General features: G+C 47.7%; 1 protein-coding gene across 11 annotated transcripts in view; it reads left to right on the top strand.

The window, feature by feature from the left end:
- LOC125988868 (guanine nucleotide exchange factor DBS) overlaps positions 1-24,280 on the top strand; it is a 65,761-nt gene that overhangs the window by 19,215 nt on the left and 22,266 nt on the right. For 8 of the 11 annotated variants that reach the window (XM_068649894.1, XM_068649897.1, XM_068649893.1 and 5 more), the window contains 3 exons: positions 14,163-14,246; positions 14,732-14,846; positions 16,124-16,214. In XM_068649894.1, coding sequence (XP_068505995.1) covers positions 14,163-14,246; positions 14,732-14,846; positions 16,124-16,214 — 290 coding nt within the window. Of the gene's footprint in view, positions 1-6,262; positions 6,552-14,162; positions 14,247-14,731; positions 14,847-15,079; positions 15,229-15,490; positions 15,548-16,123; positions 16,215-24,280 lie in introns of those variants that run through there. The other 3 variants (XM_068649892.1, XM_068649898.1, XM_068649899.1) reach the window with 3 other exon arrangements.

Here is a 24,280-nt window from a genome sequence, read left to right on the forward strand (position 1 = left end):
CCTGCGGAGAAAACTCATTTCGGCCGCTTGTATCCGAGATCTCGTTCTTTCGGTCACGACCCATAGCTCGTGACCATAGGTGAGGGTAGGAGCGTAAATCGACCGGTAAATTGAGAGCTTTGCCTTTTGGCTCAGCTCTCTCTTCACCACAACGGACCGGTACAGGGTCCGCATTACTGCCGACGCTGCACCGATCCGCCTGTCGATCTCACGCTCCATCCTCCCCTCACTCGTGAACAAGACTCCAAGATACTTGAACTCCTCCACTTGGGGCAGGATCTCATCCCCGATCCGGAGAGGGCATTCCACCCTTTTCCGATCGAGGACCATGGACTCGGATTTGGAGGTGCTGACCCTCATCCCGACCGCTTCACACTCGGCTGCGAACCGTTCCAGCGAGAGCTGGAGATCACGGCCTGAAGAAGCCAACAGCACCACGTCATCTGCAAAAAGCAGAGACGCGATGCTGAGGTCCCCAAACCGGACCCCCTCAACGCCTCGGCTGCGCCTAGAAATTCTGTCCATAAAAATTATGAACAGAATCGGTGACAAAGGGCAGCCTTGGCGGAGTCCAACCCTCACTGGGAACGAATCCGACTTACTGCCGGAAATGCGGACCAGACTCTGGCATCGGTGATACAGGGACCGAACCGCCCTTATCAGTTGGCTCGGCACCCCGTACTCCCGAAGCACCCTCCACAGAACCTCCCGAGGGACACGGTCGAACGCCTTCTCCAAGTCCACAAAACACATGTGGACTGGTTGGGCAAACTCCCATGCACCCTCGAGGATCCTGCCGAGGGTGTAGAGCTGGTCCACTGTTCCACGGCCAGGACGAAAGCCACACTGCTCCTCCTGAATCCGAGGTTCGACCTCCCGACGGACCCTCCTCTCCAGCACCCCTGAATAGACCTTACCAGGGAGGCTGAGGAGTGTGATTCCCCTGTAATTGGAACACACCCTCCGGTCCCCCTTCTTAAAGAGGGGAACCACCACCCCAGTCTGCCAATCCAGAGGCACTGTCCCCGATGTCCACGCAACGTTGTAGAGGCGTGTCAGCCATGACAGCCCCACAACATCCAGAGCCTTTAAGAACTCTGGGCGGATCTCATCCACCCCCGGGGCCTTGCCACCGAGGAGTTTTTTAACTACTTCAGTGACTTCGACCCCAGGGATTGGAGAATCCGCCTCAGAGTCTCTAGGCCCTGCTTCCTCAATGGAAGGCGTGTAGGTGGAATTGAGGAGGTCTTCGAAGTATTCTCCCCACCGACTCACGACGTCCCGAGTCGAGGTCAGCAGCACGCCATCCCCACTGTAAACAGTGTTGACGTTGCACTGCTTCCCCCTCCTGAGACGCCGGATGGTGGACCAGAATTTCCTCGAAGCCGTCCGAAAGTCATTCTCCATGGCCTCACCGAACTCCTCCCACGCCCGGGTTTTTGCCTCAGCAACCGCCGAAGCCGCGTTCCGCTTGGCCATCCGGTACCCGTCAGCTGCCTCCGGAGTCCCGCAGGCCAAAACGGCCTGATAGGACTCCTTCTTCAGCTTGACGGCATCCCTTACCGCCGGTGTCCACCAGCGGGTTCGGGGGTTGCCGCCACGACAGGCACCAACGACCTTACGGCCACAGCTCCGGTCGGCCGCCTCAACAATGGAGGCGCGGAACATGGTCCACTCAGACTCAATGTCCCCCGCCTCCCCCGGGACGTGGGAAAAGCTCTGCCGGAGGTGGGAGTTGAAGCTCTTCCTGACAGGAGATTCTGCCAGACGTTCCCAGCAGACCCTCACAGAGCGTTTGGGTCTGCCAGGTCGGACCGGCATCTTCCCCCACCATCGGAGCCAACCCACCACCAGGTGGTGATCAGTTGACAGCTCCGCCCCTCTCTTCACCCGAGTGTCCAAAACATGCGGCCGCAAATCCGATGACACGACTACAAAGTCGATCATCGAACTGCGGCCTAGGGTGTCCTGGTGCCAAGTGCACACATGGACGCCCTTATGTTTGAACATGGTGTTCATTATTGAAAATCCGTGTCGAGCACAGAAGTCCAACAATAGAACACCGCTCGGGTTCAGATCAGGGGGGCCGTTCCTCCCAATCACACCCTTCCAGGTCTCACTGTCATTGCCCACGTGAGCATTGAAGTCACCCAGTAGAACGATAGAGTCCCCAGAAGGAGCGCTCTCCAGCACTTCCTCCAGGGACCCCAAGAAGGGTGGGTACTCTGAGCTGCTGTTTGGTGCATAGACACAAACAACAGTCAGGACCCGTCCCCCCACCCGAAGGCGGAGGGAGGCTACCCTCTCGTTCACCGGGGTGAACCCCAATGTGCAGGCGCCCAGCCGGGGGGCAATAAGTATACCCACACCTGCTCGACGCCTCTCACCGTGGGCAACTCCAGAGTGGAAGAGAGTCCAGCCCCTCTCGAGAGGGCTTGTACCGGAACCCAAACTGTGTGTGGAGGCTAGTCCGACTATATCTAGTCGGAATCTTTCTGCCTCGCACACCAGCTCGGGCTCCTTTCCAGCCAGAGAGGTGACATTCCATGTCCCAAGAGCCAGCTTCTGCAGCCGGGGATCAGACCGCCAAGGTCCCCGCCTTTGGCTGCCGCCCAGCTCACATTGCACCCGACCCCTTCGGCCCCTCCCACAGGTGGTGAGCCCATGGGAAGATATATATATATATATATATATGTATATATATGTATATATGTATGTATATATATATATGTATGCTTGTACCACCCAAAATCCCCCGGAGACACATGCCCAGCAATATCATGCTTTGGACAAAGAAGTCCAGGCTGCTTTTAATCGGGGCGGTTTAATGTCAGACAATATTTTCACGGACCAGACGTGCGGTTTAAATTAACCCTACCTATTCTTACCTCTTCTGTCTTGGGCCCTTTCTAGTGAACGGGCGTAGATTGTACAGGGGGGCTGTTGTGGGGCACTGCTGTGAGGTCGATGGCAAACTGAGGTTGCGATGATTAACAGAAGCCTGGTCTGTTGTGCGCCCAGGTCTGCCCCGATTAAAAGCAGCCTGGACTTCTTCGTCCAAAGCATGATATTGCTGGGCATGTGTCTCCGGGGGATTTTGGGTGGTACAAGCACTCGCCAGTGCAGTGACAATTACATCATTGCTAAGAATAGCTGACACGATATTGCGAGCTGACTGGTTCATAATTGCGGCAGCAACAAAATGCATGTACAAGATGGCGGCAATGATGACGTCAGTCAAGTTTCATTCAATATATTCCGAAATTCATTCAATATATTCCGAAGTTCATTCAATATATTCCGAAATTCATTCAATATATTCTGAAGTTCATTCAATATATTCAAGGTTCATTCAATATAATCCGAAGTTCATTCAATATATTCAAGGTTCATTCAATATATTCCGAAGTTCATTCAATATATTCAAGGTTCATTCAATATATTCCAATGTTCATTCAATATATTTGTCACGTCTCGCCCCCAACTGCTCCACTATGTGTCTGTCTTGGTTTCTGTCTGTGTGCTCGCCCCTCCCCTCCTGTGTGCCCATGATCAGTGTGATTGTTCCCACCTGCCTCTCGTTACCTGTCGTGTATAAAGGTCCTGTCTGCCCCTCTCTCCCTGTCGGATCATTGGTATTGGTATTGGTTTTGGTATTGGTTGGTTTTGGTTTTGGTTGCTGTCGTTCGGTGTTGGCGTACTGTCTTGATGCCGTCATGTCCTGCTGTCTTCTTGTTTCACGTCCCGGTCAGTCAGTCAAGTTATTGTTTGTTAAGTAATGTCAGTTTGCCTTTTGAGTTGCTTCAATAAACCCTGGTCCAAGCTGCACTTGGTCGTCCTGCTCCATGCTCCACCCCCGACCGTGACAGAATGATCCGACCACCAAAACGACCAGCGCTTGGACCACCCTTCACCACCAGCTCCCGCTGCGACGCCCGATCCACATCCGAGCATGTTCCAGCGCCATGGGCTTGCAGCCGCCATCGGATCTTGCTCCAGCGACGCCGGACTCACGGCCGCCATCGGAATTCCCCCCCAGCGCCATCAGCTCCGCGACCGTCATCGGACTTCGCTCCCGCGACGCCGGACCCGCGGCCGCCATCGGAGTTCCTCCCGGCACCATCGCCTCTGCGACCGTCGTCGGACTTCGCTGCCGCGACGCCGGACCCGCGGCCGCTATCGGAGTGCCCCCCCGGCGCCATCGGACTCGCGGCCACCACCGGGCTCCATCCCAGCGTTGCAGGATCTGCGGGCGTTGCCAGACATCCAAGCCAGCTGCGTCGGACCCGCGATCGTCCCTGACTCCACTCCCACTGCTGCGGCGCGTGATGGCTCTTGCCGCCGCGCAGAGCCCCGCCTTCCGAATGTCGCCGATCACTGTACGGACTTTGTGAGTGGCCGCCGATCGCGATACAGACTTCCCAAGTCGCCGCCCCAGTGCGGTTGTGTTTCCCCGAGTTTCCGCGGAGTGCGGTTCTGTTTCCCCAAGTCACCGCCCGAGTGCGGTTGTGTTCCCCAAGTCGCTGCCCGGGCGCGGTTCTGTTCCCGAAGTCACCGCCAGAGTGCGGCTCTGTCCCCTAGGTCACCGCCAGAGTGCGGCTCTGTCCCCTAGGTCACCGCCAGAGTGCGGCTCTGTCCCCTAGGTCACCGCCAGAGTGCGGCTCTGTCCCCGCAGTCACCGCCCGAGTGCGGATCTGTCCCCGCAGTCACCGTCCGAGTGCGGTTCTGTCCCCGAAGTCACCGCCAGAGTGCGGATCTGTCCCCGCAGTCGCCGCCAGAGTGCGGATCTGTCCCCGCAGTCGCCGCCAGAGTGCGGATCTGTCCCCGCAGTCGCCGCCAGAGTGCGGATCTGTCCCCGCAGTCGCCGCCAGAGTGCGGATCTGTCCCCGCAGTCGCCGCCAGAGTGCGGATCTGTCCCCGCAGTCGCCGCCAGAGTGCGGATCTGTCCCCCGAAGTCGCCGCCAGAGTGCGGTTCGGTTCCCCCAAGTCGCCGCCCGAGTGCGGTGCGGTTCGGTTCCCCAAGTCGCCGCCCGAGTGCGGTGCGGTTCGGTTCCCCAAGTCGCCGCCCGAGTGCGGTGCGGTTCGGTTCCCCAAGTCGCCGCCCGAGTGCGGCGCGGTTCGGTTCCCCAAGTCGCCGCCCGAGTGCGGCGCGGTTCGGTTCCCCAAGTCGCCGCCCGAGTGCGGCGCGGTTCGGTTCCCCAAGTCGCCGCCCGAGTGCGGCGCGGTTCGGTTCCCCAAGTCGCCGCCCGAGTGCGGCGCGGTTCGGTTCCCCAAGTCGCCGCCCGAGTGCGGCGCGGTTCGGTTCCCCAAGTCGCCGCCCGAGTGCGGCGCGGTTCGGTTCCCCTAGTTTTTTTTTTTTTGGGATGTCGGGAGACGTCCCTTGTGGGGGGGGTTCTGTCACGTCTCGCCCCCAACTGCTCCACTATGTGTCTGTCTTGGTTTCTGTCTGTGTGCTCGCCCCTCCCCTCCTGTGTGCCCATGATCAGTGTGATTGTTCCCACCTGCCTCTCGTTACCTGTCGTGTATAAAGGTCCTGTCTGCCCCTCTCTCCCTGTCGGATCATTGGTGTTGGTATTGGTTTTGGTATTGGTTGGTTTTGGTTTTGGTTGCTGTCGTTCGGTGTTGGCGTACTGTCTTGATGCCGTCATGTCCTGCTGTCTTCTTGTTTCACGTCCCGGTCAGTCAGTCAAGTTATTGTTTGTTAAGTAATGTCAGTTTGCCTTTTGAGTTGCTTCAATAAACCCTGGTCCAAGCTGCACTTGGTCGTCCTGCTCCATGCTCCACCCCCGACCGTGACAATATTCAAGGTTCATTCAATATAACCCGAAGTTCATTCAATATATTCAAGGTTCATTCAATATATTCAAGGTTAATTCAATATATTCCGAAATTCATTCAATATATTCCGAAATTCATTCAATATATTCAAGGTTCATTCAATATATTCCGAAATTCATTCAATATATTCAAGGTTCATTCAATATATTCCGAAGTTCATTCAATATATTCAAGGTTCATTCAATATATTCCAATGTTCATTCAATATATTCAAGGTTCATTCAATATATTCAAATATTAATTTCCTGAACGGCATGCCATAATATATATATATATATATATATATATATATATATATATATATATATATATATATATATAAGCATTAGAGATATCCTTTGTGCAGAAACAGTGTGAAATGTGAAACTGGGGGCGGAACTTCTAAAGCTCCTCCTACCATGGGGAGACTATGTATTCAAGTGTGTGCGTGCATGTGTGAGTGTGTTCACCACTGTGTGGTGACAGGTCAGTGAGCCGCCTCAGTCCTCAGCTGTGCAGAAAGGACTGCCAATGCCGGAACTTCCATTGGGATGTTCTCTGACAACTTGCGGCTGTGTGTGAGCGTGTTCTAGAATATGTGCACGAGCGTGCGTTTGTGTGTACATGTATCGGAGAGAGGGTCAAATAGGTAACGGCAATCATGGCTGTCAACCGAGTGTCTCAACTGTGCTTTGAGATCACCAGGCTTTGGCTGCAGCTGAAGATGATGACAGGTAGAGTGACTTCTCAAGCGTTCATTTGTTGTTTGTTGTTTTGCAGCTTCTTTTCATCCTATTAAGTGCACCGCTGTAACATCAGTGTTCTATGATGTGGTTTGTTGGATTATGTTTGTGTAAGCCTTTTTGATAGTTTTAGTTGTGCTTCTGATAAAAGTGTGTGTTTCCCTGGAATAACTAGCAAAGGAATGAATATTAGCAACAATATTGAATGTGTCCACAAATAGTATAGAGTGTCATAGTCACAGTTTCTTTGTTTAATATTTTGCAGGGGAAAAACAATTGTGGCTAGCGTTAAACCAAGCTGATTAATTGAAATGAATGTTTCATAGCGTAAATGTAGAACATTTCTAGAGATGACATTACAGGCTATTATGTTGATGGAGTTGTAAGGAAGCAGGCTAGTATAGTAATCTAGTTGCCCGGACTCAAACCATGACTCTTTGGTTCCAAATCGTAATGTAGAGGTTTGACTGTACTTGCTAAAGTTGTTGAGAGGAACATCTTCCTACTTAAACACCTGATACAGATTATTTGTAGGGAAATGGATTAGATAGAGCCACAAATGAGGTCATGTTCCATGAGACATTGTCATCTTCTTGAATCAGCTGATTACTGCTCACTCTTCCCTTAAGGCCCAAGGATGTTCTGTATGACATGAATGAAATATCATGGCTTGACTTTGTCATCATCGATTGTGTCTGATGAAAGCAAGATGCTTCTTCTTCTGAAAGCATCACTCACTGTTCATCTGCCTTACATAATGCAAGCCATGCATTTTGTCCCGAGGTTAGATGCGCATATTGAAGGAGTGTGTGTGTGTGTGTGTGTGTGTGTGTGTGTGTGTGTGTGTGTGTGTGTGTGTGTGTGTGTGTGCGTGTGTGTGTCTTAGACTGTGTGCAGATTTTTTTTTTTTTTGTCCTATTAACCTAGAGTGCTTTCAATCGTTCTCTTGGGGAAAAGGTTAGAGCACACTCCACTTTCTGTGTTTGGATGTCAAGTTCTCGTTTGTGTGTTTGTGAGGGGGGGGGGGTTGCTGTGCAGGCAGGTGGCCTAACCCTCACTCACACATAAAGACAGTTAAGTTACCACTTAGTTTAGCCAAGTCAAGATTATGAACTGCTAAACTGGCATGTGCTTGAACACTAAGCGCACTTCCACCTAGTGTCGACTTCATTGAGGATTGTAACGATTAGATGCGGATATCAATGAATTTACATGAATTTGACAGTAAATAGAAAAGAATATAAATTTAGGTTTACCTTCCGGTGCCACATACCGTAATGATATTATCTCGCATTGTAACAGTAAGAACACACAGCCCAAAAAACACTGTGTCCGGTTTGGTAGCAGCATTAGGCTAGCAGGACTACATTTCCTATGATTCTTAGACATGGAAGCAGGAACAAGTTCTTGTTTTAGGAGTGAGGAAAAACATAGACGCCTGCTATGTGGATGAGAACAAAATAGGAAGGAATTTGAATTAAAGATGACAAATTGAAAACAATTCAAGCATAAAGTGCATCGGATAGCTCTGGTTTTTTAGAGTTAGAATGAATTTCACATTCAGGTAGTGACCTTTCAGCCAACGGATCGCCTTCCCTCCCTCAGGCAATAGTTGACCTTTTGATTGGGGCCCTGTTAACTTTAGCACTACCCCACATGGTGTCAGCTGCATGTGGAAGGTAACATTTGGATTTCCTTTTTTTAATGACTACAGATCAGCCCTGTGTACCAATAGTCAGCTCTTGTCCAGTTCACTCTCAGTTGGCATATTTGGCTTTCGACTTACCGTATTTGCCGGTGTATAAGTCGACTCGGTGTATAAGTCGACCCCCTAAAATTCGACGGAAATTTACGATTTTATGATATATCCTTTGTATAAGTCGAGCTCAATTGTTGCATTATATTAAACTTCAAAATTCAATCAGAAATATGCGAAATTTATTGATGAAATGTGTTCAAATTCGCGAGTTTGTAGCGAGAGATCTATACGCCATTTTAAATATTATTTACTTCATGACCCTGTGATATTACGTGCCGAGAGAGACTAACAACAATGAACACTCTTAGAAACTGGTTTATTTTTAGTTAAGAAACTACAAATTATAATTATAAAGTGATTGCCGGTACATAGAGTTCAAAATTCGTCTTCATCGTCGCTATTTCCGAAAAGCTCGTTCCATTCGTTTTCGTTTAGTTTGTCGTCATAAAGGGCATCTTCTTGGTCTTCTCTATCCTGAGAGCGTTTGGCGAATATTTTCTAAGTGCCAACGGCTCTTGCGCCATAAAGAGTCCGCCCCGGCTGGTTCCCCATGTCGGCCAGAACAAGTGAAAATTCGGCCTCTTCCCCTGGAAGTCTGGCCAAGTTTGGCGAATATTTTCTAAGTGCCAACGACTCAACCGCCGTAAAGTGTCCGCCTCGGCTGATTCCCCATGTCGGCCACCACAAGTGAAAATTCGGCCTCTTCCCCTGGAAATCTGGCCAAGTTTGGCAAATATTTTCAAAGTGCGAACGACTCAACCGCCGTAAAGTGTCCGCCTCGGCTGGTTCCCCGTGTTGGCCACCACAAGTGAAAATTCGGCCTCTTCCCCTGGAAGTCCGGCCAAGTTTGGCGAATATTTTCTAAGTGCCAACGACTCAACCGCTGTAAAGTGTCCGCCTCGGCTGGTTCCTCCGGTCGGCCAGAACAAGTGAAAATTCGGCCTCTTCCCCTGGAAGTCTGGCCAAGTTTGGCGAATATTTTCTAAGTGCCAACGACATTCATTTAGACATGGCGATTGAATGTTTACGTACCGGTAGTTATTGTCGTTGCTTGACGCGTGATGACTCGCACATTCGCTCAATACCCAGTACTTCCCCCTAGCAGTCATCGTCGCTGCCTGGCTTTCGATGTCCGTTATTGAGGTGAGAATATTTGAAATTGTTGCTGAGGATGCGTGTTAATGCGACGAACGCTTTATAATGATTCAGTTTCTCGCTGTTTGATGAGCCTGACGGACGCACACCCACGCACAATGAGATGCATGAGAAACGGCCTTGGTTACCATCACATTTGAAGCGATGAATACGAAGTTAAATTTTATGACTCGGTGTATAAGTCGAGGTAGATTTTTTTCGGGCGATTTTGGATCGAAAAAGGTCGACTAATACACCGGCAAATACGGTAGTTAAGCGCAAAGGCAGTTAACATCAGTTTTCGCATTGTTATAACCATCATTTTCTTCGAAGTGCACGCTTGTACATGAAAATATACATTCAAAGCCCAGTATACTTAAAAAGGCCTAATCCAAATTGTCGGTCAGTTTAAAGCCCTTGTGCTCTATTTTTGTATTTTTTTTCCCCTCCTCCTTAATGGTTTGACGAGAAGTACTTCCACCAACAGCACCCAAATTATTTAACTCAACCAAAATCGAAGTTGCAGCTTGATACTCTCCATGTTTTTTTTGTTCTTTTGTGACCAGCCTTTTTAGATGCAGTTTTCCTTGATCCCTAATTCTATCTTTGGGATGAGGACTGGACAACACATACACATTCCAGATCACTGGGTGACCTAATTTTTTTGTCAAGCATTTTGTGCGTGCATGTGTTCATGTATCAGTGACAGATGGCATTTTGGTAAAGCCTCACTATAATGCCCGATAATAGAGCTCTGCTTCACTTATGACACGCACACACACGCACGCACGCACGCACGCACGCACACACACGCACACACACACACATAAGCTGCACAATGGCGGGTAAATCCTGGCATCTCTTCATGCACACACGTGTGTGTTGAACTACAACTGTCCATTTCTCAGTTGGAACTCGATGAGCCAACTCCGGTGGTGTGTGCACATCATCCACACTAACTTACATGCATTTGTTTGTTTGCATTGCCCTCAAGCAAGGTTTTTTGCTCGTCTGTGCATGCGTACACAGTGCTCGACACACTCCTGCTTCCTGGGACTTTGAACTTTGACTGGCCATAAGTGGTTGGAGCCATTAACAGCTGGCTGCTATGTTTGAACTGGCAGTGTGTGTTTAGCAAAAATAAATGCTGCGGGTAACAGAGAGTTGGGTGTGTGTCCCTGTGGTTTGATGCTGTAATTAAAAGTATTAACTGGGCCTTTACTGCCGGATACAACAAATTGATCTTGAATAAATGATTAGGTTTCAAAAAGGTTTACAACTGTATAAAAATCACAAAAAAAAACCCCTATGGTGTCAAGTAGCCTATGTTTTAGTTCTAATCACTGCCAAAACATGGATTGTAGTGTTTTTTCTGTCAATTGATGCTTGTTGAGTGTTGGAAAGTTTGATAGTGTTGTTGAGCCATACGTAGTGGGAACACATCACAAGTGTGTTGGAAAGTTTTATGGTGTTGTTGAGCCATACATAGTGGGAACACATCACAAGTGTGGACAAGCAGTGGGCCAACACATTAAATATGTAGGTATGTGTAAAGAAATCCCTTCCTGGGTCACCCACCTCCGTGCTCTCCTCCTCCGCTTCACTTTCTCAGCCGTAATACTACACAGTCTCCGGCAAAACAACAACAAAAAAGAAAAACAATTAATGGCCCGACATTCTCCACATCCTTGTTGAATTAACAGGACATGATGGGTTATTTAGGTATGAGGATCAATTTCCTTTTTACGCATGCCTATTTCTTGCTACTAAGTCTATGAAAAAGCATGAAAGGAGGAAGGGGTGTCCGGTTGGGGGGGAAGGGTATGAATAAGCTGAAGGACATTCTTTCCTCACTATTTGTGTGTGCCCCACTTCCACTGTGAATGTGTGTTCTCTAAAGGGTTTAACTCACAGCAGAGCAGTCGCAGTTTGTCATTCATTGGGCTGAAAGCAGACAGTTCAGCAGCAGTTAAAAAAGACGCCAGCATGGCTGACATCTTTCCTCACACGGATCAGCCTTTACGTCTGAATTCTTTCTACAGAATACTGTATTTGACCTGTATTGGTGTTGGTCTCCTCAAAATATTTTAAGTAACTTCAGAGAGCCAAGTAAGCTGTCCCAAAAAAACAAAGTTACCTTAAACACCAATAAGTGCATGTAAAAGTCAAACTGAAAGTCACAACGAGCAAAAATTCATATGCGCACTTGGTACATGTGTGAGACAAGGCATGTGTGGTTGCCCACCACACTGGGAGCATGTCGGACAGACTCGCTAACAGCTGCTTTGAGCTAACATGTAGCCAACAAACAAACAAATGCATGCATGCAAAGCTTGTGTTGGAATAAAAAAAAAAAAAAAAAAAAAAAAAGAAAAATCTTCATAAGTTGCTCTTCGTTGTGGAAATTTGTTTCACTCATGTAGTAGCCGATAATTATAACAGAATGGTTGTTTTTGGTCAAATTAGAGGCTTCTGGGCTTTCCTGGAATGCTTGAGGTCTAACTCTGCCGAGTGGCCCTGCGGCTATGCCACGTCTCCATTTTACCATTGTCCATACGTTTTGCTGCATGTTTTTCCTTCTGTTTCTCCTTTGCCTTCTAAAGGGTTTCAGCACGCTATAATTTCCGTCCATTTTCTGAACCGCTTAGTCCCCACGGGGGTCGCGGGCGTGCTGGAGCCTATCCCAGCCGTCATCGGGCAGTAGGCGGGGGACACCCTGAACCGGTTGCCAGCCAATCGCAGGGCACACAGAGACAAACAACCATTCGCACTCGCACTCACACCTAGGGACAATTTGGAGTGATCAATCGGCCTACCAAGCATGTTTTTGGGATGTGGGAGGAAACCGGAGTGCCCGGAGAAAACCCACGCGGGCTCGGGGAGAACATGCAAACTCCGCACAGGGAGGGCCGGAGGTGGAATCGAACCCGCACCCTCCTAACTGTGAGGCGGACGTGCTACCCAGTGCGCCACCGAGCCGCCCTACGCTATAATTTATTTTCTAAAATAGAGACAGGTAGTACCTCTGTTTTGCCCCGTTGACTTGAAAATTGCAGGTTTTTCAGCCCTCTACACAATCAAAAATGTACAAGAGTTATTACTATTTGTGTCCCTCAAGGTGCAATCCGCCCTAGTATACCCTTTGGGTTGATTCCCGAACTCGTGGGAGGTATGTTCCATGTTGACATCAGGGGGCCGGGAGATGTGGGATTACAGAGTGGCTTGCTGAGTACACTATAATTCCACACTGTGCAGGGTTAGGTTGCAAATTTGAGTCCTTGGCTGGATGACACTGTGGATTGAGTGACACAATTCAGGTTTTGTAGTCTTAAGTGGCACAAATGGAACATGTGTCATGGCAGCGTAAAGATCAAAATCTGATATGTTGCTGATATCGATATCCAGCGTGAGTGCAGCCTAAATGTGCTAATACAGCAGATAAAATGACTATGTTTACAAACCGCATCAATAAAAAATGACACAATAGATGTTTAGGGACTTTTGATCTTATTTGCACTTTATTGAGCATTTGCATGCTGTATTTTGAGGACATGCATAGTAGCCCTACTCTGGCCAGTAGTTTGGCATGGTGATGAATCTGACTCACAGGAGGTCAATGAAAGCATGTCTCCTATATTATACATGTGCTGCCAATTTATTAACCTCGGTCTTAAAGGCTGCAGGATCTCAGAATCAAGCTTTATTTGTTTTGGTTGTGTGGCACAGTTTTCATCTCATTCTGTGTTTATGGCCGTGAAAGACAAAATAACAGTTATAATAAATTTTTTTTAAAAAGACTCCCCGTTTAGAGATCCTGCAGGGCTGATAAAAATAGCTCCATTGTTCTAATAAAAGAAACAGTAATGGTGTTGCCATTATTAAAAACTTTAAACTCTAAGAGTGATCCGTGAGGCACAATTTCTAAAACTGTTGATAACTCTCGCAAAACCACTCGCAGTTTGCAAAACTCCAAGCACAAACACTGCTTAGTTTGCAATTTTGTAACACACACTTTGAGTACCCAGCACTCATTTTGCAGACTTGCGAACACAACTCACTACATAGACTCAATTTCTAAATAAACAACTTGCAAACTCCTTCCAAAACAAGAAGACTATTCTGCAGCTTCCACACTTTCACAGTAGAAAACGGAGATAATTACTGTAGTTCGCTTTGCCATCAGCCTGAGTGAAGACACCAGTAAACTGGAAAGAAGGCAGAATGAAATTATGAGAACGAAGACGTAGAGCTGCCCGCAACTCTCCGTCTACGATTTCATTCAGCAGCGCAATGGCAACTACCGTCGCAATTATGTTTCGGCATGTGACGCCCCGCCCCAAATTGTAATTCTAATTCCCATATACCGCCCAGAAATGATTGAAGGGGGGGGCATGAAACTGTTTTCTGTTTGTTTTAATGTTTACAGTAAATACAGTAAACACATTGAATATCCGTACTTTCATGTTTGAATCCCTGCAGCGTGTTTGAAAAACTGATAAAAGTGTGACTTCAACCTGACACAGCCTTCTGCAAAAGCTAGGTGTGTTATTCATTCTCACAAAGCCACCATAAAAAATAGACAACAAATTAGTGAAATCCCAATTAATCACGCCATTTATTTAAAATGCATAATACAGCAGTTCTAATGCCTGACATGCATGTTGAAGCCTTCAATCGATAAAAACAAGTGTATAAATGTCTCTTCCCAGATAAAATTTTGCAGACAGACGATTTTCCTCTGTGTGCTGCACAAATTGGCACCGAACTCCAGAAGCAGTTTGCCACCCTGCCAGGTTTGTCTGTTTTCTTGGTCTTCTACACTGCACAATCATATTGTCTCATCCAGACAAAGGTCTTCCTCTTGCACAATGTTTCAAACTTTTGCACTCAAGACGTGCACAAGCACCACACAATGACACTGTGCATTGGGTTGCCATGACGATAATGGCTGCTTCGTGACGCTGTGAATAATTAATCACTGTGATTATCTGCTTTGCAACTTGAGCGACCAGGAAATGAAGAATCCATCTGTGTGTTTGGCTTTTTTTGATTTTGCAATTTTCCTTTATGCGCACTAGTGATACTGTAGGTATAGGTGATAGAAGTATGAATTGTGTCACAATCAAGTCTAATGGTATCCTTTAGTTGCGTACAGGGAAAAGCTGGGGTCTTTTATCGTACGTTTGCTCTCGCCTCTCCACCTGCTGAATGCTCAACTTTCTGTCCAGCAAACGTTCATTGTGAATGCAAGTGTTACTGAGTCCACCTCTGCCCGCAGGAGGCCGTGGGACTGATGGCAGCCCTATCATCATCTTCCCAGAATTCCCAACTTTCAGCGAACTGGAAGAGGACGAAATCAAAAATGTGCTTAACTACCTCACTACTGTGCCCAGGTCAGGTTCATATTGTGTCCGCCGTTAATACTCTTTGTCAACAGCAGAGGACAGCACAAAACCACAGTGCTGCCTGACGGATGACATCACTTGTGATTTAAAAATAGATCCTAGCGCTAGCATAAGAAAGGAGAAAATAGACATGAAAGAATTTTGCGTAAGAAGCGTAAAACAACAACGTAGTATAAATACATATACACCTATGCGTTTGTGTGTTTCATGGCACACTTTGTATGGTTTTTTTTGTTTTTGTTTTTTGCGGCTGTCGTTTTTTTTATATCCTGCAGCCCTCTCCGAGTCCCCTCCCTTTTTCTCACTTGCTCTTTACACCCAACTGCCGAGCTGGCTCCTCTCTCGAGCACCAATTGGCTGTGGAAGAACGGTAAGATGCAGAGCGTGTCTCTAATTGGCTGAGATGGGATGCTGGTGGTGGAGGAGGAGTTGTAGGGGGCGGTGGGGGTCTCTTTAAGGATGAGAGCAGCTTCATCTGCTGGCAGCAAACGGATGATCAGTGATGCAGGACAAAATGGAATAACGAAAATTAAAGGAATATATACGGATGATAACGTTGGGATATTGAAGTTATATGTTTTTTTTTAAAGACTGTAATTAGATGGATTATTGTAATTCATCTAGCTGGTTTGAATTTTTATCATTGTTGGGATGGATTGAAGATTTGCCGCTGCTGCTACATTCGCTAGGTAGCATTTCGCTAACATCTTTGTATGTGCTCATTTCAAATTCATCAGGCACTACAAGAAAACAATAATATTCACATTTCATGTTTGCATTGTGTGCTGTGTTTTGTTTTTCCTTGATTTGTGCATGTGGGATGGGAGCAGAAATGCCAAGGTCCGGCCAGACTTTTACATGCACACACGCATTCACTCACGCACACACTGACATGCATTATCTTAATGAGATTTCTGCATATGGCACTGTCCCTGCAACCGATAGGAGATATTGTTGCATACACAAAAAGGCAGAGCCAAGGTAATTTGGGTGCTCTCACTCACTACAATACAGCTGATTGCAAACATTGCTGATAGCAAGTTATTAAAACCACTGCTCTTAAAGCCTTGACTCCCAACACACACACACACACATGCACACATGCACACATGCACACATGCACGCACGCACGCGCACGAACAAAAAGCCAAAATAAAATGACCACATAAAATATTTAGAATCTTGTGTACTTGTAAAATGACTCTCTTTTATACAAAATGAAGGAAGAAACAAATAACCAATCATCATGCGCTTCTCTCTTGTAGCATTGCCGCATCAGGAATAGGATTCATTCTAGTCATCGACAGGCGACTGGACCGATGGGCTGCTGTAAGGGCTACCCTGCTTCGAATCGCAGTAAGACACTATATGCAAGTCATGTTCATGTCATAGGGCAGGCCTACACATGCTGTTTCATCTGTCAGTCTCAGCATGTTTGTTAGCTGAGAAATAGTCAGCAGTTTTTGCTCTTCTCACTTGTCTCTTGTATCTGCATGCATTCCTTTAGCCTGCTAGCCTACTTCATCTGCAGATCCCCAACCTTCAGTGGGCACTAGAATAGAGAACCAATAGGGAGATGTATCAAAGTCAAAGTCTGCTTGACTGTGTTAGCTATCGTTAAGCAGCACCCGCCCCAAGAGATGCATCTTTAGCATAGCTCATCCAATACATCTGTTGTCAATATGTTTATCCTGTGCAACACTCTTGAGCTTGTTAGTTGTGTGCATAATGTATGCTAATATATGCTAATTGGACACCAGGCTCATCAGGCCCTCAGTCTGCACATAGGAGGATTTTTACTGGTCTATTATGTTTGTGTATAAAATAGTAATCAGATTATTTTTTTGTAAGATTTCATCAGTGTCCTGATGATATCTTTAAGTGTGTGTGTGCGTGTGTGTGTGCGCGCGCGTGCGTGCGTGTGTGTGTGCGCGTGTGTGCACGTGTGTGTGCATGCGTGCGTGCGCATACGCGCTTGCCTGTTTGACCAATTAGCCAAGAGCAAGGCGACCTATTGCTAAGGGAAGGTCTGTAGTTGTCCCATGAGAACCTCCACTCCTCAAGGTCACCTGCTGCTATCCAGCTGGACGTAAAAAATGAGGAGAGCCCAGTGTTGACATGTAGATATAGGCAACAGTGTGAAAACGCTAATGACTTCTTTCTGCCATGTTGCTTGTGTCACAATATGCCAATTTTTGTTCAAACCAAAGATGATGAAGCTCAAGGAAAATGCTTGCCATTGAAGTCCATGTCTTGAGAGTGGATATGGTCCCTGCAATCCCACTCCAGGACAATCACAGTAGATCTGAAGCCACTCCTTTCATATTCGAACAATGTGTTTCGGGTCATTGTCCTGCTGAAATATGAACCGTAACCCCATGAGCATTCTGGGCCTTGTTTTCATGCTGGGTGTCTGTATATTGCTAAATGATCTCCCAGTTCTTACTGCTGAAAAACATCCCCATAGCACGATGCTGCCACCACCATCCTTCACTAGGATAGGTGTGCTATAGACCAGATTATGAGCTGTAACATGACATCTGACACCACCATCTAAGAGTTCAATCTTTGTCTCATCAAACCATTTCATTTTGTGAGGGTCCTTCATGTACCTTTGGCCAAACTTCTGGTGGGCTCCCATGTGCCTGTTACGCAAGACTGTTTTCGGTTTGGCCACTGTCCCACACAAGATTCATTGGTGGATTGGTCCAGAGATGGTCCAGAGATGGTGTAATGCTGGAACTCCATCAGGTTCTTGGCCACCCTCTGACTAAACACCCTCAGTTTGGACAGCAAGATTAATAAAGTTGAGTCTAAGTCTAAGTCTAAGTGTTAAGAATTCTCCATGTTATTTAGGTCATTCAGCCGTGCTTTGATTTGAGGTAGGGTGCTTTATTTTGAAGGCCGTTTTCAGGCGATACCACTTCCTGTTTCACGTTCGTGCATATACATGTCGGTTACAGTGGTACAGCAGTCATTGACGATAAACTGCTTGTTGCTTGTTGCTTACCTAAATAATCTTTCGTTCAACTCCACTGCATGGCCTTGTACTGGAGTGCATCATTCTAAATTAAACCAACAAATTTTCCTTGATGTCCAGCGTGCTTTTTGACAGAAGCCCTGTAGTGGTCAATCACTTTAAAGTCCAGCATTAGAGGTCGCTATCCTCAACAGCGAGCTCTAACAAGAGTCCCGGAAGTCCTGAATGGCTTGCATTTATCAAAGACTGTGCGGATTAGAATTTTCAAAGCAACAGGAACTTTTCTGTTCCCTTTACCAGAGATGGGACCAAGTCACACATGTGCAAGTCTCAAGTAAGTCTCAAGTCTTAACCATCAAGTAAGTCCCAAGTCCCAGGGCACAAGTTGGACACGCTGACACAGGCATGTGTAGAGCCTAAATGCAGTACTGTACAGGTGTGGTGGACTACAGAAATGGTTGAAATTGACTTTTGAGCAGACAAACACCAGCCATGAGCACATGAAAACATTCCAAGGTGAACCTTGTGGCCAGGGGAGAGGATGAAGGGAGCTGACAGGAAAATACAGGAAAGTCTGGGTCAGACAGGAATCACAACTGAAGATCAATTCACAGAAAGGAGAAAATGAATTGACAGTATATTGACTGTTCTAGTTCATCGGAAAACTGATAGATGTGGTTGCGTTCGGGCCTGTTAAGAACTTCCACTAGTCCAAACTTTTTGACTAGCGGGCCGAATTTGGTTCTAAATTTAGACTGGGGGGCCGAACCAGGAGCAGATGGATGTAGTGTTTGTGTGAAGTAATAGAAATTACATGTAAAGGTCATTGCATAAAAGGTTTGTACTTTTAGTAGATAGTAAAGCATGGATATTCAAAAAAAGCTTTTTGAAAACAAATGCATTTATTAACAGCATTAAAAAAATATTTCACCAAAAAACTACTATCAGTGATTCTCATTATTTACGACACTGTTATTATGAATAATAGTTTCCATCACTTCAGCGCCTGCAGGTCAGATTTATGAAATATGTTTATCTAATGAGGCGAAATCACATCAAACGGCAAACATTCTGACCAAGTACATCATCTTGAAGAATCAGTGAAAGAATACATCTAAATAAAGTAATAAAGAAATCAATAGTATTGTTGGTCTCCCGTTTTTGCAAGTGCATCATGGTCTGGAGTAAAATGTGTTGTGGTAATACTTAGGATAGAGCCGAGGTGTCGGTCCGTTAACCTAGATCTGTGACGGGCTTTGATGACGTTCATGTGGCTGAACGTCTGCTCACACACGTAGGTCGAGCCAAATTGTCTACTCTTTTTCTAAACACTCGGCACTCAGTGTCCACCTTTCTTTTCCTCGGGCCACTCATTTTAATGGAAGGATTCCAGGGGAAGGTTTGTGGGTGGCATTAGCGTAAAAACCGTATCTGAAAGTTCAGTGCGCGAATTACTAGAATGTTGACGTCACAGCCCACACTCGAAATTCGGCACTGATGGAAATAGAGTGCGGAGTGCGCCGGGTCCGTACTACTTAGTACGTACACGCACTTCCGGGAGTAAATGCACAGGCGGGCGCTTCCCCATCCATTGGGGAAACATAGTAATTGCAGGGAAAATGACCCCAAAAAAAAGTTTGATAATACAATTTATTCAGGTTTGGCGGGCCGGATTAAACGGCCCCGTGAGCCGGTTGTGGCCCGCGGGCCGTAGTTTGCCCACCTCTGCACTAGTCCATATAACCATATCTTGTTTTGTCACGTTAGAACAAAAAATGGTCTTCCCCACTATCACTACAAAGCTGAAAGCACAGATTTGTCCAAAAGGTCTTGGTAAGATAAAGAATTTCAAAATCATTAGGTGAAAAGGAAAATCACAGGATGCCTGATTGGGAAGTACATCAATATTAAAGTGTGTGCCATGTATTTTGGGCAGCTCAGAAATCGCAGCCCCCTTTGTCACAAAGGCTAGCTTGTGGATTAGCTCGTGGCTATACTGCTCCATGGAGAGCGACAAGCACATTGTTTGGAAGACGGGACTAGATCTTGTCCCTGGATGAATATAAATCGGCCTGGCCTGTAGAGAATGCTATTCTAAATCTTATAATTTATTTATAAGCACCTTTGATCTGGTAATCTGATTGTTTGTCTTGTGAGTTGTGCAAATCATTTGACTGTGAAAATGTGTATCAAGGGATGTACTCTATGGGTCTTCATTAGCATGTTGTGGCACACACTTTGCATTGTCATGCTAATGCAACAAGGCCACTCAGTATTTATTACTTTGAAGCAATTCCACTTGCCTAAACCGTATTGTGAACTGTGCTTTACGGTTATTGTAACGCTCAGTTCATCTTCGCAAAATGACAAACCAATATTTTTTGTTTTTTTTGTGTGTGTAACGCTCTCCGTTATCCCCCACTCTGTACCCCTTTTTTCCCACGGAGATTGGTTTCCATGGCAACTTCATGCATTTCATGACTATGAATGTGTTGGTCATCTTTTTAACTCAGTTGCAGCTACGTGTGCTCCTGTGGTAGCACACGAGTGCTATTCTCGGCAATGTGTCGAAGATGTATGTCTTTTCTTTTTCAAGGAAGCAATAGTACCAAAGAAAGCACTCCAGCCCAATGGCTACTCTGTGTCTACTTTACTCCAGACAAATGCTAGCATTATTTCCAATGTTGTTACATGTGTATTTTCAACAAATGTTTACTGTATTTTATTTACATATGGTTATATATTATATACCGTAATTTTCGGACTATAAGTCACGTTTTTTTTTTTCACAGTTTGGGTGGGACGGCGATTTATACTCAGGAGCGACTTATGTTTTTTTTTTTTTCACAAATTTTTACTTGATCATTAACACATCACTTACAAGTATAGTTGACCACTTCACATGTTATTTTTAGTATAGTTGATCAATTCACATGCTTTTATATCTTTATCTTGAACATATTCAAAACATGAAAAATAGAGAAAAAATCAAATAAAGCAATTTGTCAGGCTGGGGACAAGGCGGAGGACTCGGATGCAGAGTCGTTTCTTTCTTGGATTTATTCCAGCAAGCACACTGATCAAAAGTACAAATCAAAGCGCCTCTTGCGAGGGAAAACACGTGGCAAAAAGTACAAACAAAAGGCGTCGCACTGAGGCGAGACAAAAAGGCTATGGGGATCACAGTACTAACAAAAGGCGTCGCTCGGGGGTGAGACAAAAAGGCAATGGGGATCAAGGCACTAACAAAGGCGTCGCTCTGTGGCGAGACAAAAAGGAGGGGTCTTACTGAGAGCTCGGACGTCAAGGAATCGCTGGTGGTCGGGACGAGGCAAGACACACTGGCACAAGACAAGGGGAAGACACGGACTAAATACACACAAAAGGGCGGGGACACAGGTGCTGACAATTAGTGTCAATTACGCAGGTGCACACAATCGGGATCAGGGAAGACAAGACAACCAAACACCGAGGAAGGAAACACGAACTGAAACGGAAGGGATGACAAAATAAAACCGGAAGTAAAGTTACGACATCGACGAGACAAAAAAACGGAAAAATAAACGCGACCGCATGACAGAACCCCCCCCCCCCAGGGCCGGATCCCAGACGGCCCAGGAGCTTCAGGGTGAGCCGCATAAAAGTCCTCAAACAGTCCCGGGTCCAAAATATAACTAGGCGGCACCCATTGCCGCTCCTCCGGCCCATAACCCTCCCAGTCCACCAGGTACTGCCAGCCCCGGCCTCTTCTGCGCACGTCCACCAGTTCCTTCACGGTGTAGGCCGTCCCACCTCCCACAGTCCGCGGAGGCGGGGGCGGTGCAGGGTCCGGCACCAATGGACTGTCCACAACCGGCTTGATCTTCCCGACGTGAAAGGTGGGGTGGACTGCAAGAGACCTGGTGGGGGAGATCCTTGGCGGACAGCCAGACGCGTTGACCTCGCTGGTACACGGGCGCCGGACGTCTCCTCCGGTCAGCCATCCGCTTGACTCGGTCCCCCTGTCGGACCAGCGTGGCCCGTGCCGCCGACCAGACGCGACGACAGCGGCGCACCAAGGCGTGGGCCGAGGTCACCGTCACCTCCGGCTCACTGTCAGGGAAGACTGGGGGCTGGTAGCCATACACACACTTGAATGGGGACATACCTGTAGCCGTGGTGGGCAGGGAGTTGTGGGCATACTTCACCCAGGTGAGGTTCTTGCTCCACGAGGAGGGGTTCTGGGAGACCAGGCAGCGGAGGCTTGTCTCCAACTGCTGGTTGATACGTTCCGTCTGCCCGTTTGCCTCCGGATGATAGCCTGACGTGAGACTCACGGTTGCCCCTATGAGCCTGCAAAACTCCCTCCAAAACCTGGATACGAATTGGGGCCCCCTATCAGAGACAATGTCTTTCGGAAACCCATGAACCCGGAATATGTGGTCCATCATCACGGTGGCTGTTCGTCTAGCGGACGGGAGCTTGGGCAAGGCGATAAAGTGAGCCATCTTTGAGAATCTGTCTACTACCGTGAGTATGGTGGTTCGCCCATGCGAGGCCGGAAGCCCGGTGACGAAGTCCATGGATATCTCTGCCCACGGACGCGAAGGAATGGGTAGGGGATGCAGCAACCCCATACGGGCGCCGTGGGAGTTCTTATTCCGAGCGCAGACGGGACAGGCTGCCACGTATTCTTTGACGTCTGCCCTCATGGAGGGCCACCAGAATCGCTGCTGGATGACAAACAGGGTTCTGCGCATGCCTGGATGACAAGAGAGTCTGGAGGTGTGAGCCCAATGGATGACTTGGGATCGGAATTGATCTGGGACAAAAAGTCTGTTTTCCGGGCAACCACTAGGGGGTGGCTTGTTTCCATTGGCCCGCTGTACCCGGCCTTCGATTGGCCAGGTCACTGCTCTCACCAGGCAATGCGGAGGCAGAATGGATTCGGGTTTCTTAAGTTCTGGATCTGAGTTGTAGACACGGGAGAGGGCGTCAGGCTTGGTGTTTTTGGATCCCGGTCTGTAAGACAGAGAAAAGTTAAAGCGATTGAAAAAAAGTGACCAGCGGGCTTGGCGGGAATTCAATCTCTTCGCTGACTTTATGTATTCTAGATTTTTATGGTCTGTCCAAACCAAAAAAGGCTGCTGTGCACCCTTCAACCAATGTCTCCATTCTTCCAATGCCAGTTTTACTGCCAACAGTTCGCGATCCCCCACATCATAATTCTGTTCGGCGGGCGTCAGCCGTCGAGACAGGAACGCGCACGGATGTAGCTTGTTGTCGCTCTTGGCTCTCTGTGATAGGATGGCCCCTACTCCTCGATTGGAGGCGTCCACCTCCACCACAAACTGTCGCGACGGATCAGGAAGCGTGAGGATGGGAGCGGTGCTGAAGCGGTTCTTTAGCTCCTGGAAGGCCGCCTCCGCCGACCAGCGGAAGGGGACCTTAGGAGACGTGAGCGCGTGCAAGGGAGCCGCCGTAGCACTGAAGCCCTTGATGAACCGCCGATAAAAATTGGCAAAGCCCAGGAATTGCTGCACCTTTCTGCGTGAGTCAGGGGTAGGCCATTCCGTAACCGCGCTAACTTTCGCCGGGTCCATCTCAACTTTGCCCGGGGCCACGATGAAGCCGAGAAAAGATACGGTGTTCTTGTGGAATTCACTTTTCTCGGCCTTTACGTATAGCTGGTGTGCAAGGAGACGTCGCAGCACCGTCTCGACGTGAATCCTATGGGTCTTCAGATCCGGGGAATAAATCAAAATATCATCCAAATATACGTATACAAAACGGTCCAAACAGTCTCTCAAAACATCATTTATCATGGCCTGAAACACAGCGGGAGCATTGGTGAGGCCAAATGGCATGACTAGGTATTCGAAGTGTCCTCGATGGGTGTTGAACCCTGTCTTCCATTCGTCCCCTTCCCGGATGCGCACTAGATGGTATGCGTTGCGCAAATCTAACTTTGTAAACACACGGGCTTGCTGTAGTTGGTCGAACACGGTCGACATCAGTGGGAGCGGATACCGGTTCTTGATTGTGATCTGATTGAGAGGACTATAATCAATACAGGGACGTAGGGTGCCGTCCTTCTTGCCCACGAAAAAGAACCCCGCCCCCGCAGGCGACGATGATGGTCGAATCAGTCCTGCTTGCAGGGAGGAGTCTATATATTCGTTCAAGGCTTGCTTTTCAGGTCCCGAAAGAGAATAAAGCCTCCCCTTGGGTATAGTTGAACCCGGCAGGAGTTCAATGGCGCAATCATACGGACGGTGGGGAGGTAGGGAGGTAGCCTTGGCCTTGCTGAATACCTCGGCCCATGGGTGGTAACACGCAGGGACCCCGGTTAAGTCTGGGGTTTGCGCGTCTAGAGCAGGAGGCACATCGCGCGGGTTAGACCTGATACAGGAATCATGACAGTCGGGCCCCCATCCCGTTATTTCCCCTGATCCCCAGTCTA

Source organism: Syngnathus scovelli, chromosome 2 (genome assembly GCF_024217435.2).
Source record: "Syngnathus scovelli strain Florida chromosome 2, RoL_Ssco_1.2, whole genome shotgun sequence".
Lineage (NCBI taxonomy): Eukaryota > Metazoa > Chordata > Actinopteri > Syngnathiformes > Syngnathidae > Syngnathus > Syngnathus scovelli.